The sequence below is a fragment of the Mobula birostris genome, chromosome 20 (assembly GCF_030028105.1).
Source record: "Mobula birostris isolate sMobBir1 chromosome 20, sMobBir1.hap1, whole genome shotgun sequence".
In the NCBI taxonomy this organism is placed as follows: Eukaryota; Metazoa; Chordata; class Chondrichthyes; order Myliobatiformes; family Myliobatidae; genus Mobula; species Mobula birostris.
Genome location: NC_092389.1, coordinates 43,862,476 through 43,882,487, shown reverse-complemented (window position 1 = coordinate 43,882,487; position 20,012 = coordinate 43,862,476). Strand labels below are relative to the sequence as shown.

The 20,012-nt window shown below is 42.2% G+C and overlaps 1 protein-coding gene across 2 annotated transcripts in view; it reads left to right on the top strand.

Moving 5' to 3' along the window:
- The window catches only part of zbtb44 (zinc finger and BTB domain containing 44), a 124,571-nt gene extending 108,426 nt beyond the window's left edge, over positions 1–16,145 (top strand). For both annotated transcript variants that reach the window (XM_072238541.1, XM_072238540.1), the window contains one exon: positions 15,689–16,145. In XM_072238541.1, coding sequence (XP_072094642.1) covers positions 15,689–15,735 — 47 coding nt within the window. In that variant the 3' untranslated portion in view covers positions 15,736–16,145. The remainder of the gene's footprint in view (positions 1–15,688) is intronic.
- Positions 16,146–20,012: the final 3,867 nt, after the last annotated feature.

The window sequence follows — 20,012 nt, the reverse complement described above, 5'->3', positions numbered from 1 at the left end:
TGGTCTGCCGATAGATTTGCTATTCAAAGATATGGTCTGCTGATAGACTTGTTTATCTAAAAATACAGTTTCCCTTTTGACTTGCTATTGAAAGACACGGTCTGCTGACAGACTTATTATTGAAAGACATGGTCTGCAGATAGACTGTTTATTGGAAGACATGGTCTGCCAAATTGGGTTAGTGAGCTGTGGGTATGCAATTTTGGCACTGGAAGTGTGTTAACACTTACATACTGCCCTAGCACACTCCTTGCTGATTTGATTTGACAGATCTGATGCATTTCACTGTATGTTTCAATGTGCATATGACAAATAAAGCCAATCTTTACTTTTATAATCTATGCAAAAAATATGGATTTACAGCAGGATTTCCCCACCTTTTTGATGCCAAGAACCAATTCCAATATTCAAGGGGTCCATGGACACCAGGTTGAGAGCCCCTGATCTTAAAACTCATTTTTTTCAATTTTGTTATTTAGGAAAATAAACTTTATTCATAATAAAAATATTAGTTACAAGAATAAATAATTCCATGCCCTTTTCATTGTTACATTCACAGTCAATGCATTAAGTAGTGTTCTATTAAAACCAATAGGTCTTTTGCCACTCACGTGGCCCCCTGGAGTGGTAACTACTACAATAATTGAGAGGTTTGCTCATCTAACTTAGCCCCTCCCTGTTTGGTAGCGGAAGAACCTTCCACTGTGGTTCTTCCTTACCGAGCACTTTCAGTGGCTCCACTGAGCTTCAAAGCGTCCCTCCTGCAGCTCGGAATGTGCCAATCGGCAGCATTCCTCCACACACATACCGATGTGCTGCCATGCTGAGAGTCATCGGTTTAAACATACAAATTAAATTTATTATCAAAGTACTTATATGTCATCATCTACAACCCCAAAATTCATTTTCTTGCAGGCATTTACAGAAGAACAAAGAAATACAATAGAATCATTTAGAAACGACACACAAAGAATGATAAAGAATAAATGTGCAAAAGGCAATAAATTATGCCAATAGAAAAAGAAAAACTAAATTATCATAATAATAAATAAATAATATTGAGAACGTGAGTTGTAGAGTCCTCGAAAGTGAGTCCATAGGTTGTGGAATCCCTTCAGAGTCGAGGTGAGTGAAGTTATCCACACTGGTTCGGGAGCCTGATGGTTGAGGGGTAATAATTGTTCCTGAACCTGGTGGTGTGGGACCTGAGTACCTCCTTCCTGATGGCAGCAGCGAGAAGGGAGCATGGATGATGGGAGTCCTAAATGATGGATGCTGCTTTCTTGCAACAGCCTTAGGTGGGGACACTGAAGTCTCCCTTGAGAACATAATCAGAGCCTGAGGTAACATCCGCGGACTTGGAGACAACAAGTGAACAGTTCAGTCAAGCTGACACATAATTATCAAAAAGCAGGTTGTAACTAGTGAGTAAGTTTTAAATGGTGGAGTGGTGTTCATTGGATTGCCTTTCTATTTAGACTTCATACACGGGGATAACCAGTTACAAGAATTGGCTGGAAATGTACAGTATTGTGCAAAGTCTTATGCACATATATATAGCTAGGATGTCCAGGACTTCTGCACAGTACTGTATTTATCAACATGGAGTGGAGAATTAGTTTGTAAATCGTGTGGGAACAAACAATATTGGAAATGGTGAGGGTGGAGTGATACAGAAGCAGTTTGGAAGAAGTGGCAGAGGAAGAGTGCCAGGACTGGGGGGTGGTAGTGGCGTGGGTGCAGACACACCCAGCCCTAAGACACCAGGCAAGGTCATTTGATTCCAAACAATTGATCCATTGATCATTATAGAATGTCTCTCTGGTGCTTTCCATTCTCTCCCCTCTCCCTTCCCCTTTTCCAATAATGATTCCCCTCTGCCTGCTCCCTTCCCACTCTCAGTCCACAATAGAGACCCATATCAGAATCAGGTTTATCATCACTCATAGCAGTACCACAGTACTCTGCAAAGGTATTAGGCACATGACCCATATATATGTGCCTAAGACTTTTGCACAGTATCGTATGTAAGTGTTAATTGAGTTTTTTGGACGTCTGACAGAAATAATTGGATCAACAGAAGAGTTGTCTGCTGCTAAAGAATTTTCACCTGGCTTCCATCTGGATAATGTTTGCCACCTCTGTACTCAAACTTAAATCCAAGGCAGCTGACTAATGTCTGTTCTATTTGCCAGTCCCAAAGGATTAGTGGTTAAGCATATTTGATGGTATAATTAATTGCTACCAGATCCTTCAGAATCAGAATCAGGTATAATATCACTGGCATATTCTGGCAAGAGTACATTGCAATAAGAACTGTAGGTGTATATCATCATCATCGTCATCAGGTGCCGTGCCCATTTTGAACTTTGACTGTCATAGCCCACACACTGCTGTTTCGGGTCAAGTGGATCAACTTCTTGGTATTCATTTCCAGTTCTCTGGCTGCTGTCTCCATCATCATTTGTCTTTGTCTTCCTCTTGCTTTCTTCCCTTCAATCTTTCCCATAATTACCATGCATTCTAACTCCTCTTTCCTAATCACATGTCCAATGAAGTTACATTGCCTTTTCATGATCTCATACATTATTTCTCTTTTTGTGCTTGCTCTGTTCATGACATCCTTGTTAGATATTCGTTTCATCTATGATATTCTTTGCATCCTCCTCAAAAACCACATCTCTGCTGCTTCAATTTGTTTCCTCATGTTACTAGATATTGTCCAACATTCTGAGCCATATAACATAACTGGATAAACGTAACATTTCAGTACTCTGAGGTGGGTTGTCATGCCTAGTTTAGTGTTGGTCAGTATACTCTTCATTCTCATAAAGGTGTCTTTTGCCATCCCTATTCTTCTTTTGATGTCTATGTTGCACCTGCCATCTGATGTCACCCAGCTTCCTAAGTAGCAGACGTTCTGTACTTGTTTTATGTCTTCCCCATTTATTCTCAGCCGGCAGATAGGAATCTCCTTCTTTTTGGATATCACCATACATTCTGTCTTTTTGCAATTGATAGATAGACCCATTTTTGCACTTTCTTCAACAACTATATCAATTAGGTTTTGTAGTTCTTCCTCCGTACTTGCAATTAACACAGTGGCTATCTGCATATCTGAAATTATTGATGTTTTCACCGCCAACTTTGATTCCCAAAATGTCTCTTATTTTTTCTGATATTGTTTCACTGTACACATTAAATAAATCAGGGGAGAAAACACACCCTTGTCTAACGCCTCTCTTGATTTTCGTAAACTGACTCACTTCTCCATCTATTCTTACAGCAGCAGCTTGTTCCCAGTACAGGTTTCCGATTAGGTGGAGGTCTTTTGAATCTAGATCTAGAGTTTCCTGTAATATTTCAAATAACTTATTGTGCTTCACTTTATCAAATGCTTTTGTGTAGTCGATAAAACAAACAAACAAATCTTTTTGCACTTGAATAGCTCGTTCTGATAGTATCCTTAACATCAATATCGTGCTTCTTGTAACTTTGTCTTTCACAAACCACATTGTTCTTTACCTATTTCAGCTTGTATCTTACTTTTAGCTCTTGTCATCAAAACTCTTAGAAGTATCTTGTTGATATGACTCATTAAACTTATGGTCCTATGTAATTCACATTCTATTGCTCCAGGTTTCTTAGGAAGAGTGATAAATACTGATTTTTTTCATCTCTTCTGGTATTAGATATAGTATTCAAATTTCATGACATGTGAATGACTCTGATATGGGTCTCTATTGTGGACTGAGAGTGGGAAGGGGGCAGAGAGAGAGAAATCATGGTTGGGAAATGGGGAAGAGAGAGGGGAGGGAGCGGGAAGCACCAGAGAGACATTCTGTAATGATCAATAAACCAATCGTTTGGAATCAAATTACCTTGCCTGGTGTCTCAGGACTAGGTTTGTCTGCACCCACACCAACCCCACTGCCCCTGGCACTCCTTCTCTACCACCTGCCCCCCCACCCCTTCCACAGCACTCCACCCTCGTTATTCCCAAAACCTTTGCTCCCATCAGATTTGCAAACTTGTTCTTCGCTCCACGTTAACAAATCCAGTTCTGTGCAAAGGTCTTGGGCACCCTTGCGATATATACATGCTCAAGATAATATATATAATTAAGTAGTACCAAGATAGAGCAAATAAGTAATAAAGTAGTGTTCATGAGTTGGTCCATTGACGTTCAGAAATCTGATGGTGGGTGGGGGAAGAAGTTGTTTCTAAAATAATGAATGTGTCTCTTCAGGATCCTGTACCTCCTCCTTGATCCCCCTGATGGCAGCAATGAGAAGAGGACATGCCCTGGATGGTGAACATCTTAAATGATGCCACCTTTTTGAGGACTTGCCTCACGAAGATGTCATCAGTGTTGGGGAGGCTGGTGCCCATGAGGAGCTGCCTGAGTTTACAACCCTCTGTAACTTTGTCCAATCCTGTGCAGTGGCCTCTCCATACCAGATGATGATGCAACCAGTCAGAATGCTCCCCATGATATGTCTGTAGAAATTTGCTCAAGTTTTGGTGAGTTTGCAACCCTCATAACTTTGGCACTCATTTCCGTTACTCGAAGGTGAATATGCAGAGGTCAAACAAGAGCAGGGAAGACTTCTAGAGCTGGGAGGAAAGAGATTGTTGGTTCTCTGTCGTATCCAACAATGACAGTAGACCTGTGCGGGAGAGTTTTTAAAGTGGAAATGTCATTTCACTGCTGCAGTTCTGCTCTCTTGATCTTGGAGTTCTGGGTCCAGTGCCACAAGTAGTTGCAACAAACTGGATCTTCCTGGGTTGCAGTGGATGACCAGGACATTTTTCTGTGCCTTGCCATGCCCTTTGTTCTCCATGAAGTGTTGCAGAACATCCTTCCCTGGCATTGGATCTCATTGTTGATCTCATCCGCCCAGTCCGCCGAAGCCCACTTCACACAGGGAGGCAGAAGCTATATCTTAAAGGTCCTCTGAGGGCAATTCTTCATCATGGACCTCAATATTGGAAGGACCAGTGATTCATTAAGGAAGGCCTTACTGACGTATGCAACTCCTTCCAGCCACAGGCTTGCTCCAGATAACTGCAACTTTCCCCGGATTGTCAAACACACACTGTTCTATAAAAGAGTGTGATGTTCTCATTGCCTGTTGGAAGAAAACAGCAGCTGAAGTAAACATGTAGGCTTGTTAGGATACAGACATCCCCCACATATTGCATGGTGCAGTTGAGCTTCCAGTACCCTGGTAACTTCCATGTTCCATTTATTTTGGATCATTTTGCTACGTTGACGTTACCTGATCCTTCATAAAAAACCACAAGGAGCTTTTGAAGAACAAGGTTCAAAGTTCAAAGTACTATTTGCCTGTTATATTTATGTATCAAATAAAATTATTTGTCAATACCAGTGGCATTGACCTCCCACATCATGAAGACACTGGAGAGACTTGTTCTGGAGCTACTGCAGCCTATGGTCAGGCCACACTTAGATCCCCTCCAGTTCGCCTGCCAGCCCCGACTAGGAGTTGAGGATGCCATCGTCTACCTGCTGAACCGTGTCTACGCCCACCTGGACAAGCCAGCGAGCACTGTGAGGATCATGTTTTTTGACTTCTCCAGTGCGTTCAACACCATCCGCCCTGCTCTGCTGGAGGAGAAGCTGACAGCGATGCAGGTGGATACTTCCCTGGTGTCATGGATTCCTGATTACCTGACTGGCAGACCACAGTACGTGTGCTTGCAACACTGTGTGTCCGACAGAGTGATCAGCAGCACTGGGGCTCCACAGGGGACTGTCTTGTCTCCCTTTCTCTTCACCATTTATACCTCGGACTTCAACTACTGCACAGAATCTTGTCATCTTCAGAAGTTTTCTGATGACTCTGCCATAGTTGGATGCATCAGCAATGGAGATGAGGCTGAGTACAGGGCTACGGTAGGAAACTTTGTCACGTGGTGTGAGCAGAATTATCTGCAGCTTAATGTGAAAAAGACTAAGGAGCTGGTGGTGGACCTGAGGAGGGCTAAGGCATTGGTGACCCCTGTTTCCATCCAGAGGGTCAGTGTGGACATGGTGGAGGATTACAAATACCTGGGGATACGAATTGACAATAAACTGGACTGGTCAAAGAACACTGAGGCTGTCTACAAGAAGGGTCAGAGCCATCTCTATTTCCTGAGGAGACTGAGGTCCTTTAACATCTGTCGGACGATGCTGAGGATGTTCTACGAGTCTGTGGTGGCCAGTGCGATCATGTTTGCTGTTGTGTGCTGGGGCAGCAGGCTGAGGGTAGCAGACACCAACAGAATCAACAAACTCGTTCGTAGGGCCAGTGATGTTGTGGGGATGGAACTGGACTCTCTGACGGTGGTGTCTGAAAAGAGGATGCTGTCCAAGTTGCATTCCATCTTGGACAATGTCTCCCATCCACTACATAATGTACTGGTTGGGCACAGGAGTACATTCAGCCAGAGACTTATTCCACCGAGATGCAACACAGAGCATCATAGGAAGTCATTCCTGCCTGTGGCTATCAAACTTTACAACTCCTCACTTGGAGGATCAGACACCCTGAGCCAATAGGCTGGTCCTGGACTTATTTCCTGGCATAATTTATATATTATTATTTAATTATTTATGGTTTTATATTGCTATGTTTATACTCTGTTCTTGGTTGGTGCAACTGTAATGAAACCAAATTTCCCTCGGGATCAATAAAGTATGACTATGACTATGACTATGATTAATTATGCTTGAAAGTTCTGTAGTGAATGGGGCACAAATGCTCTCAGCCATACATTGTTTGTCTCACTCCCATCAGGGAGGAGGCTATGTTGCATCCACGCCAGGATCACCAGACACAAAAACAGTTGCTTTCCCCAAGCGTTAAGGCTGATCAACACCTCCAGTCACTAACTCACCTCTCCATACACCCAACCACTATTACTTTATCATTTCCGGTCAGAGTTTAAAGTCCAAAGTAAGTTTTATTATCAAAGTACATATATGTTTCCATATATTACCCTGAGATTCATTTTCTTGCAGGGATTCACAGGAAAGTAAAAGAATACAATAGAATTTACAAAAAAAATTACATATAAACTGACAAACAACCAATGTGCAAAAGAAGACAAATTGTGAAAATGAATATAATACTGAGAACATTAGTTGTAAAGAGTCCTTGAAACTGAGTCGTAGAATCAGTTCAGATTTGTGGTGAATGAAATTATCTACACTAGTTCAGGAGCTGAATAGTTGTAGGGTTGTTCCCGAACCTGTCGGTGTGGGACTGAAGGCTTCTGTACCTCCTACCTGAGGGAAGTATTGAGAAGAGGGCATGTCCTTGGTTGTGGGGGTTCTTGGTGATGTATGCTATTTTCCTGTGACAACGCTCTATAAGAATGTACTCAGTCGTGGAGAAGGCTGTAGCTGAAATAGAATGGGCTGTGTCCACCGTTTTCTGTAGCCTTTTCCGTTCCTAGGCACTGTGATGAAATCATACCAGCCAGTGATGAAACCAGTCGGAATACTCCTACTGTGCATCCATAGAAGTTTGTCAAAGTTTTTGGTGATGTGCCAAATATAGGCAAACTTGTAATAAAGTAGAGGTGCTACCATGCCTTCTTTCTGATGACACTTATGTACTGGTCCCAGGATGGGTTCTCAGGTGTGCTATTGCCAAGAAATTTAAAGTTACTGACCCTCTCCACCTCTGCTCCCCTAATGAGGACTGGCTCGTGGACTTTTGGCTTCTTCCTCCTGTAGTCATTAATCAGCTCTTTGGTGTTGCTGATGTTCAGAGAGAAGTTATTATTGTGGCACCACTCAACCAGATTTTCAATCTCCGTCTAGAATATAAGCCACACAGCAAATGCCTGGTCAAAAACAGTGCAGCCGCATGGAGTGTAATGCTCAGAATTAGAATCAGAATCAGATTATTGTTGACTATTTTATATATATATAGATATATATATATATATATATATATATGTTGTGAAATGTGTAATTTCTGTTATTTTTTCTGTCTTTGCCATGTACTGCTACTGCTGTCTGGGACCAGAGGTCATAGCCTCAGAATAGAAAGATGTCCCTTAGGAACAGAGATGAGGAATAATTTATTTAGCCAGAGGCTGGTGAATCTCTGGAATTCACTGCCACAGATGGCTGTGGAGACCAAGTCATTGGGTATATTTAGAGCAGACGTTAATAGGTTCTCAATTAGCAAGAGCGTCAAAGATTATGCAGAGAAGGCGGGAGAATGGGGTTAACAGGGATGATAAATCAGCCATGATCAAATAAGAACAGACTTGATGGACAGAATTGCCTGGTTCTGCTCCTGTGCCTTATGGTCTCATGTCTCTCCTCCTGAACTGCAAGGTTAGGTCTGATCGGTTGCTGCTATGTTACAAACATGGGTGTGATAGGCAATTTACAATACATTCTGCTTATAGACTGTCGGCATTAATCACACATCATAATCCTCACTCTCTGACTGCATTTGCTGCTTCAGCACGTGTTTCACCTCTTATTGAAGTGAAACAGACAAAGGCAAAGAAATAATACTGACCAGACTGCCTCATGGGCAATAGTAGTTTCTGCCCTGGTAATTAGTCTGATTAATAATTTTGTTCAAACATAGCAAAGCTCACTGAAGCTTTCAGCTGGCATGCATCTTATATCAGCTAATTTGGCATTGCCAACATATATGGACTAGCACTGAAAATTTGCTCCTAAGGTGAATTTAAGTTGTACTTTGCTACGATGTAAGGGATCATAAAACTGCTGCACACCACACTTTTCTAGATGACTCCCATGTCCATTCATCCCCCCCCACCCCCAACTGATCTCCATCCTGGCACTTGATGTCTGCAAATCGGACAAGTGCTCCTCCACTTTCACCACTACTTAGGACCCCAAACAGTCCCTTCCGGGTGAGACTACGCTTCACCTGCGAATCTATCAGAGTCATCTATTGTATCCAGTGCTCCCGGTGCAGCCTGCTCCATATCAGTGAAATCAAACACCTTTGCTCCATCCGCCGCCGCAGGTAGGCTTTCCCCACAGCCACCCATTTCAACTTGACTTCCTGTTCCATTCTGACATGTTGGTCCAGACTCCTCTAATGCCACGATCAGACCACACTAAGTTTGAAGGAGCAACATCTCATATTCTTTCTGGGTGCCCTCCATTCCCCATTCTGGTTCCTTTCTCCTCAGCTGCCTATCACATTCCTTCTGTTCCCCTCCTCCTTCCCTTTCCCCCGTGGTCATCAGATTCTTTCTTCTTTAGCCCTTTTGCACCTATACCCTCTGAGCATCTTACTTCATCCCCCTTTTTCAAACACCTACCTTCCCCCTCACCTCACCTCACCTATCACTTCTCAGCTTGTGCTCCTCTCCTCCCCCTACCTTCTATTCTGGCTTCTTCTCTCCACCCCTTCCTTTCAAGTCCTGATGAAGGATCTTGGCCATAAATGTCAACTGTTTATTCATTTCCATAGATGTTGTCTGACCTGCTGAGTTCCTCCAGCATTTTGTGTGTGTTCCTCTGGATTTCCAGCATCTGCAGGATCTTCTATATTTATAAAAAAAATGTTGCACACCAATTTCACAGATAATACAAAGTAACATTGTATAGAATGGTTTGATGCTTCAATTTAATATCAGAGAATGTTATAAAACCTGAAATTCTTACTCTTCACAGACATCCACAAAACAGAAAACACTCTAAAGAATGAATGACAGAAAATGTTAGAACACCAAAGCCCCCCTCCCACATACAAGCAACAGCAAAGCATTAACCCTCCCCCCTCCCCCTCCCCCCTTGCTCCAGCAAGGGCATCAGCCCCCCAACCACCACCCACAATGCAAGTAATAGCAAGCCCCCAGAGGCCATGATCTAGAGTACATCAAAATCCACTGTCCGTACATAGAAACAGAAAATGCAGGTAAGGCTGCATGTGTGAGAAGAGGAACAAAAATAGAGGATAAGATTACAGATCCTTTGATATACAAAGAGTCTTTGATCTGGGCCATTTGTGCTGTTTCTCTTTCTACAAACATGATGTGCTCTGCTGAGTGTTTGAAGCATTTTCCTTTTTATTTCAGATTTTCAGCATCTGCGGCCTTTTTTGATCTGTTTTCAAAGTCACATTGTGTTTACATCCTGACTGCGTCACACACATTAGTGAGCTTAATACAAAAGCCTGTTGCAATAGATTTGAGACATTAAACAGTCACACCAAATACTTTATGCAAGACTGTTTAAAAACCATAAAATTCATGTTTTAGCAAAATTTCATGCATAATCCTATTTTACACTACAGTTAATCCTGAAATACATTGGCGATGACTATTTTGGAATGTTATTTGCTGAAGGTTATTAAGTTTCTTTCTTCAGCCCTATTTGGTCATTTATTAGAAAGTAGGCTAATTTGCCTCCAATTACTGTATATTTATTTCTATTTATATATACACTCAGTGGCTACATTACTAGGTACCTCCTGTACCTAATAAAGAGACCACTGAGTGTATGTTCATGGTCTTCTGCTGCTGTAGCCCATCCACTTCAAGGTTCAATGTATTGTGCGTTCAGAGATGCTCTTCTGCACACTACTGTTGTTACAGATGGTTATTTGAGTTACTGTGGCCTTTCTGTCAGCTTGAAGCAGTCTGGCCATTCTTCTCTGACCTCTCTCATTAACAAACTGTCTTCACCCACAGAACTGTTGCTCTCTGACTGTATTTTGTTTATCACACCATTCTGTGTAAACTCCGGAGCAGGTGTTCCCAACCTGGGATCCACACAAACTCCTCGGTTAAAGGTATTGTTCCATGGCATAAAAATGTTGAGAATCCCTGCTTCAGAGACTGTTGAGCCTGAAAATCCCAGGAGATCAACAAGTTCTGAGTTACTCAAACCACCCCATCTGGCACCAAGAATCAGTCCACAGTCAAAGTCACTTAGATCACATTTGTTCCCCATTCTCACATTTGGTCTGAACAACAACTGAACCTTTTGACCGTGTCTGAATACTTTCATGCATTGAGTTGCTGCCGTATGACTGGCTAATTAGATATTCGCATTAAAGGACAGGTGTACAAGTGTACCTAAGTGTAAATATTTCATTGTAGTTGCTTCAAGATATATTAATAATGTTAAATGAAGCTGTAACTATAAAGAAAAAGTTTCAAAATTGGATGCCATGAACGTTGATTTATTTACCTTCTGGTAATTTCTTCCCTCTGTTTGCTCTTTTTCCAATCCCCATTCTGGGACCCCTCTCATCCCTTCTCTTCTCCTCACTAGCACATCACCTCCCTCTAGTCCTGTCTTCCTTCCCTGGTTCACTGCCCTCTCCTATTAGATTCCTTCTTCTTCAACACTTTACCTTTTCCACCTATCACCTCCCAGCTTTTCTCTTCATCCTCCTTCCCCAAACCCTCACCTCCCCCCTCACCTGGCTTCACATATCACCGACCAGCTTGTACTCCTTCCTGTACCCCACCTTCTTATTCTGGCTTCCACTGCCTGCCTTTCCAATCCTGATGAAGGGTCCAGCCTGACATGTTGACTGCTCATTCCCCTCCATTGATGCTGCCTGACTTGCTGAGTTCCTCCAGAATTTTGTGTGTTTTTTTGCTCTGGATTTCCATCATCTGCAGAATCTTTTGTGTTTGTGAAAAAAAAATTCAACAGCTTTGCTTTCATTTTCCGAATCTCCCTCATCTTCATTATATGTGAACTTATCTCTTGCTCTCTCTCTCTCCCCCTCCCACACACACACACACTCTCACTCACTCTCTATTCCTGATTTAATCCCACCGAAATCCACAAGCACCTTGATCACTCTCTGCAACACTATTTACTCCTCCAAAACTTCTCAATCAAAACTGCTGAGAATACCAATCAAATATACTGTACCATTGAAATAATCACAAGGAAAGGTAACCAATTAACTTGCTCCATGCAATACCTCTCTATGATGTTTGTGTGATTCACTTTGGAGCGGGATACTGGAATCACTAATCATTAGAAATGCTGGTGTTGAAGATTGTCTCATCGCAAGGTATTGATGCTGTAACATCAATATAACTAAGTGCATCAATCTTTGAACTCTAACAAGATTTCACTCAAAGCTAATTTGACAGTAAGTTTGACAGTTTACTTTAGTTTGAAGTTCCTCCACAATTTGTGTATGCTGCTTTGGATTTCCAGCATTTGCCGATTTTCTCATGTTTCAAATTAAATACTACTTCCAGATGTGTGTGTGTTTCGATGTTTATGGCACAGACAGCTCTGGAGGCCATGGCACTGAATATATTTGCACAGTACAGGTCAACCTTCACTAATCCGGCAGCATTGGGACCTGAGGAGTGTCAGTTTAGTGAAAATGCCCAATTACAGAACGATCACATTAAGTGTAATCAGTGCCGGATTATCGAAGGAACCGGATTACAGGTAGTCGGACTAGTGAAGGTCGACCTGTACTATATATTGTATACACCAACGTCTCTATTTTCTGAGGAGGCTGAAGAGAGCTGGACAATGCACAGTAGAGAGCATACTACTAAGCTGCAACACTATTTGATATAGAAACTCCACTGTGGTGGACAGGAGTGCTCTATAACAGGTAGTCAAAGCTGCCCAATGCATCACCAGCACCAGCCGACCTGCTATCAAGGACATATATACAGAAAAGAGCCAGTAACATCATGAAGGATCCCACCCATCCTGCTCATGGACTGTTTGTCCCTCTCCCATCAGGAATGAGGCTGCACAGCATCCACACCAGAACCATCAGATTCAAAACCAGTTACTTCCCCAAGCAGTAAGGCTGGTCAACACCTCCACCCACTAATCCAAACAGCACTACTTTATCATTTCCTGTCAGTCACCTTACTCCTGTGCCTAATACCACTTTATGGACATACAGTCAAACAACGTATATACACTATCTTACGTATTCATATTTTTTATTACTGTGTTCCTTCTCTTATTGTGATTTTGTTTTGCCCGAGTAACTCTTATTTCGTTCTCGGTTACACTTATGCACTGGAAATAACATCGAACAATCTTGAATCGTGAAGTTGATAAGGTTCTTGATTAGTAAGGGCATCAAATGTTACGGGGAGAAAGCAGGAGAATGGGGTTGAGAGGGAAAATAAATCAGTCATGATGGAATGGCAGAGCAGGTTAGATGGGTCAAATCCTATGTCTTATGGTCTTGTGGTATGGGAGTCTACATTGTGTTTATATACAGTCAGTGCATGTGATTGTCAAAGGTCGAAGTTTCATTTATTATCAAAGTATATAACTCTGAAACTTTTCTTCTCCAGATAGCCACAAAACCAAGAAAGAAAAGAACAGTAGCGAGATTATCGACCCCCAAATCCCCCTCCCCTGCACACAAAAAAAGGAGAAAGATCAGGCAGAAAACACAGAATACAAATAAACCATAAGACTGAAAAAGTATCCACAGTCCAAGTCCACATCCAAAATGCAGAAAACTTGAGCAACGTTCTCCATCCCTGTAGCAGAGGGATCTCACCAGCAATAAAAAGGCAGTCTCTCCTCTCCGGTAGAAGAGCGATTTCCCCCAGCAATATAAAGGCGACAGCTGGCGTTTCAATCTCCCTCGTCACTTTAATTGGTGAAATGAAGTTGAATTTCGGCTCGCAGCCTTCTCACCATGAGGTTTCCGCACACTACCACTGCCTCCTGGAGTCCTTCAGAGACTGCAGAGCGTTGAAACACCCAAACAATCTCCAAACTGCAAATCACAGGCTCCAACATTTCCAGAATCACATTCAACATGAAAAACAAATGTAAAAGGCATAAAAAAGTGAAATTGATCTATCTAGAAGATGTTGACCAAATGAGCATTGTACGCAGGCGCCATCTTGTGTTAGCGTGTGTGAATGTGTATGTATACTGGCCTGATCGTGTCATAATGTGTGTGTTTGTGTGCGTGTGTGAAGGGAACTTTGATCTTGAAGACTGAAACACAAAACCATGTGTAAATATGAGGTTAAGTGAGGCTAAGCTGTTCAGGCTCTGGTCCACTATTAACACAAACTTTGTATATATATGTTTTAGAGATACAATGCAGAACAGGCCCTTCCAGCCCAATGAGCTGCACTGCCCAGCAATCCACCTATTTAACTCCAGTCTAATCACAGGGCAACTTACAATGACCAATTAACCTACTAATATATTAACCTACTTTGCACTGTGAGAGGAAACTGGAGCACCTGGAGGAAACCCACGTGGTCACAGGAAGGAAAATTCAAACTCCTTACGGACGGTGCCAGAATTGAACTTTGAATTCCAATGCCCTGAGCTGCAATAGCATTGTGCTAACCACTGTGGTGCCCCAAATACGCTGCTATATTGCGCATTTAATGCTCATGACCTGGGACAAAATTACAACCAGTATGCATGGACATGAGCAATACTGTCTCGCTGATAATCAACACTGTCGCACTTCAAGGATGTGTTCTTAACCCCTGATCTGCTCTCTCTACACCCGTGACTGTGTGGCTATATAAATGGCATCTATAAATTCGCTGATGACACAATTACTGTTGGCAGAATTTCAGAGGGAGACGGGAGGGCGCAAAGGGGCGAGATATACCAGCTGGTTGAGTAGTGTTGCAGCAACAACCTTGCACTCAGTGTCAGTAAGACCAAAGAATTGATTATGAACTGGAAAGGATAAGACAAGGGAACACACACCAGTCCTCATACAGGGATCAGAAGTGGAAAGGGTGGGAAATTTCAAGTTCTTGGGTGTCAACGTCTATGAGGATCCAGCCTAGGCCCAACATACAAAGAATGTATGGCAGTGGAGTTTGAGGAGACTTGGTTTGTCATCAAAGACACTTGCAAATTTCTGCAGCATTCTAGCTGGCTTCATCACCATCCAGTACGGTGGGGTGGGGGTGGGGGGAAGCACTGCACAGGATCGAACTAAGCTGCAGAAAGTTGTAAACTCAGTCAGCTCCAGCCTGGGCATGAGCCTCCGGAGTATCCAGACACCATCATGGAGCGAGGCCTCAAAAAGGCAACATCCATCATTACGGACTCCCACTGCCCAGGACATGCCCTGTTCTCATTGCCACCATCGGGGGGAGGTACAGGAGCCTGAAGACACACACTCAATGATTTAGGAACAGATTCTTCCCCTCTGCCATCCAATTTCTGAATGGACATTGAACCCTTGTACACCACTGCACTACTTTTTTTTCTCTTTTTGCACTACTTATTTTCTCTAACTTTAAATGTCTATATTTCTTCCTTGAATTTACGTATTTTATTATTATGTGTTGTAATGTACTGTTACCACATAACAACAAATTTCATGACGTATGCCAGTGATATTAAACCTGTTTCTGATTCTGATTCTCAATCTGATGTTGTGATACCTTGGAGTTGTCTGCTCTAGGAGACAATAGGTGCTCTGTCATTATGTTCATTCAAGACTTGAACTCGATTAGATCTTGAACAGCAAAATGATCAAGTGATTTGGGAATTGGCTATGATTGTGGACGGGGTGGGGGGAGAGTTAGAACAACCTTACTCAAAATTTGCAAAAAATTAACACTCATGAGTCAGCAACCTAAAGCTGGGATGAAGCCAGTTTTATATTCAGTGTATTCACTCACTAGAAGTTGTTGCTAACAGTGCTTCTCTTTTATTTAGAGATACAGCTCGGTGACAGACCCTTCTGGCCCAGTGTGACCAATTAACCTACTAACCCAAATGTCTTTGGAATACAGAAGAAAACTGGAGCACCTGGAGGAAACTTAAGACGGTCACAGGAAGATGGTCAGTCTCCTTACCAACAACAGTGGAAATTGAACCCTGAACATGAGAAATGCTGCAGGTGCTGGAACCCAGAGCAATGCACACAAAATGCTGGAGGAACTCAGCACGTCAGACAGCATCAGCAGGCCAGCCCTGAAGAACGGCCTTGGCATGAAATATTGCGTGCTTATTCATTTCCGTAGATGGTGCCTGACCTGCTGAGTTCCTCCAGCATTTTGTGTGTGTTGCTTTGGAGTTGAACTCTGATCATTGGCGCTGTAATAGTGTTATGCTCACCACTACACTACCGTAGCACCACGTCTACATGATCCATTCAAGTTCATGAAAACCTCCTGGTTAGTTTGTCTTAACATTTAATGTCTAATTCACATGACAATGTAAAATGTGTTCATAAGTCAAATAAAATGAAATAATTTGTAACATATGGAGCTACAGTATATGTATGAATGGGAACGTCTGCTCCTGGGGCAGTGTAAATTACTTTTTAATTGTTTACAGAGCAGCTTCCCATCCACATACCTTGCTCACGGATTATTTGTCTCACTCCCATCAGGGAGCAAGCTACATAACATCAAAGCCAGGACCACCAGACACTAAAACAATTGTGTTCCCCAAGCAGTAAGACCATAATACCATAAGGTATATGAGCAGAATTAGGCCATTTGGCCCCTCGAGTCTGCTCTTCCATTTCATCATGGCCGGTCCAATTTTCCTCTCAGCCCCAATCTCCTGCCTTCTCCCCTTATCCCTTCATGCCTTGAAAGACTTGGCCTCCACAGCTGCCTGTGGCAAACACTTCCACAGATTCACCACTCTGTGGTGAAAGAAATTCCTCTTCATTTCCGTTCTAAAATGACGTCCCTCTATTCTGAAGCTGTATCCTCTGGTCTTAGACGCTCCCACCATAGGAAACATCCTCTCCACATCCACTCTATCCAGGCCTTTCAGCATTCAATAGGTTTCAATGAGGTCCAGGGTGAGATATGCCAGCTAGTGGAGTGGTGCCGCAGCAACAACCTGGCACTCAACGTCAGTAAGATGAAGGAGCTGATTGTGGACTTCAGGAAGGGTAAGACGAAGGAACACATACCAATCCTCATAGAGGGATCAGAAGTGGAGAGAGTGGGCAGTTTCAAGTTCTTGGGTGTCAAGATCTCTGAGGATCTAACCTGGTCCCAACATATCGATGTAGTTGTTAAGAAGACAGTGGCTATACTTCATTAGGAGTTTGAAGAGATTTGGCATGTCAACAAATAGATTCAAAAACTTCTATAGATGTACTGTGGAGAACATTCTGACAGGCTGCATCACTGTCTGGTATGGAGGGGTTACTGCACAGGACCGAAAAAAGCTGCAGAAGGTTGTAAATCTAGTCAGCTCCATCCTGGGAACTAGCCTACAAAGTACCTAGGATATCTTTAGGGAGCGGTGTCTCAGAAAGGCAGCGTCCATTATTAAGGACCCCCAGCACCCAGTGCGTGCCCTCTTCTCACTGTTACCATCAGGTAAGAGGTACAGAGGCCTGAAGGCACACACTCAGTGATTCAGGAACAGCTTCTTCCCTTCTGCCATCTGATTCCTAAATGGACATTGAATCTGTGAACATTACCTCACTTTTTTTAATACACAGTATTTCTGCTTTTTGCACGTTTTTTCATCTATTCAATATACATATACTGTGATTGATTGATTTACTTATTTATTATTATTATTTTAAGATTTCATTTATTATTATTTTTTCCTATATTATGTATTGCATTAAACTGCTGCTTCTAAGTTAACAAATTTCACGTCACATGCTGGTGATAATAAACCTGATTCTGATTCTGAATTCTAGTGAATACAGACCTAGAGCAATCAGACACTCTTCATGTGACAAGCCTTTCAAACCTGGAATCATTTTCGTGAACCTCCTTTCAACTCTCTCTAGTTTCAGCACATCCTTTCTAAGATGAGGGGCCCAAAACTGCTCACAATACTCCAAGGAGGCCTCACCAGTGCTTTATATAAAGTCTCAACATTATATCCTTATTTTTATATTCTAGTCCTCTTGAAATGAATGCTAACATCTCATTCTTCACCACAAACTCAACCTACAAATTAACCTCCAGGAAATCCTGGACAAGGACTCCCAAACCCTGTTGTGCCTCAGTTGTTTTGTATTTTCTCTCCATTTAGAAAATAGTCAACCCTTTCATTTCTTCCACCAAAGTGCATGACCATACACTTCCTGACACTGTATTCCATCTGTCATTTCTTTGCCCATTCTCCTAATCTGTCTCAGTACTTCTGTAGCCTCTTTTCTTCCTTAAAACTACCTGCCCCTCCACCTATCTTCGTATCATATGCCTAAATTTGTAACAAAGCCATCAATTCCATCATCCAAGTCATTGACATATAATGTAAAAAGAATCAGTCCCAACATAGACCCCAGTGGAACACCATTAGTCACCGGCAGCCAACCAGAAAAGGCTTCCTTTATTCCCTCTCTTTGCCTCCTGCCAATCGGCCACTGCTTTATCCATGCTAGAACCTTCCTTGTAATACCATGGGCTCGTAGCTTGTTAAGCAGCCTCATGTGTGGCATCTTGTAAAATGCCTTCTGAAAATCCAAGTACACAACATCAACCGATTCTCTTTTGTCTATTATTTTTGTTTCTTGCTATTTTTTCAAAGAACTCCAATAGATTTGTCAGTCAAGATTTTCCCTTGAAGAAACTATACTGCCTATGACCTACTTTATCATGTGCCTCCAACTACCCTGAGACCTCATCCTTAATAATTGGCTCCAACATCTTCCCAACCATTGAGATCAGACTAACTGGCCTGAAGTTTCCTTTATTCTGCCTCTCTCCCTTCTTGAAGAGTGGAGTGACATTTGCAAATTTCCAGTCTTCAGGAACTATTCCAGAATCTCGTGATTCTTGAAAGATGATTACTATTGCCTCCACAATCTCTTCAGCCATCTCTTTCAGAACCCTGGAGCATACACAATTTGGTCTAGGTAACTTATCTATGTTCAGACCTTTCAGTTTCCCAAGAACCTTCTCTCTAGTAATGGTAACTTCACACACTTCATGATCTCTGACACCTAGAACCTCCTCCATATGATAGTATCTTCCACAGTGAAGACTGATGCAAAATACTAATTCAGTTTGTCTGCCATTTTGTTATCCCCCATTACTACCTCTCCAGCATCCTTTTCCAGCTGTCCAATATCCACCCTCACCTCTCTTTTATACTTTATGTATCTAAAGAAACCTTTGGTATCCTTTTTAATATTACTGGCTAGCTTACTTTGGTATTCCATCTTTACTTTCTTAATGACCTTTTAGTTGCCTTCTGTTGGTTTTTAAAAGCTTCCCAATCCTTAAACTTCCCTCAACCTTTTTCTCTATTATATGCCCTCTCTCTGGCTTTTATGTTGGCATTGACTTCCCCAATGAGGCTGATCAACAATAATTAACCCACCCCCTCCACACACCCAATCACCACTACTTTATCATTTCCTGTCAGTCATCTTATGTACAGATGCTCCTGTGCCTAGCGTCACTTTATGGACATACAGTCAATCTAAGAGTACAAGCGACCTTATGTATTTATATTTATTGTGTTTTTTATTATTAATGTGTTCTTTATCTTATTGTGTATTTTTTTTACCTGCATCAGATCCAGAGTAACAACTATTTCATTCTCTTTAACACTTGTGATCAGGAAATGACATTAAACAATCTGGACATCTTAGGTTTTAGAGCAGGGAACTGGATCAAAAGATTAATGGATACTTACTGCTGGAATGAGATGGAATACAACTGTAAACATGATAGATTCTGCAGATGCTGGAATTCCAGAGCAATGCACACATAAAATGCTAGAGGAACTCAGCAGGTCAGGCACCATCTATGGAAATGAATAAGCAGTCGATGTTTCAGGCCGAGACTCTTCATTAGGACTCGAAAGTAAAGGGTAGATGCTAGAATAAGAATGCGGGGTGTGGAGAGGGAAAGGTGGACAAGCTAGAGTGTGCTGGATTTGGATTGAGCATTCAGTGTTAGGAGTATCATCTCTGGAAGGGTAAATAGGCTTGGGTAGGGTAGGGGAGAGTAGACATCCACTAGACTTAGTCATTCAGATGATGCTTGAACATGGAGTTCCCCCTGTAGATTGTTGCTTCAGATTCCAGCATCTGTCATCTCAT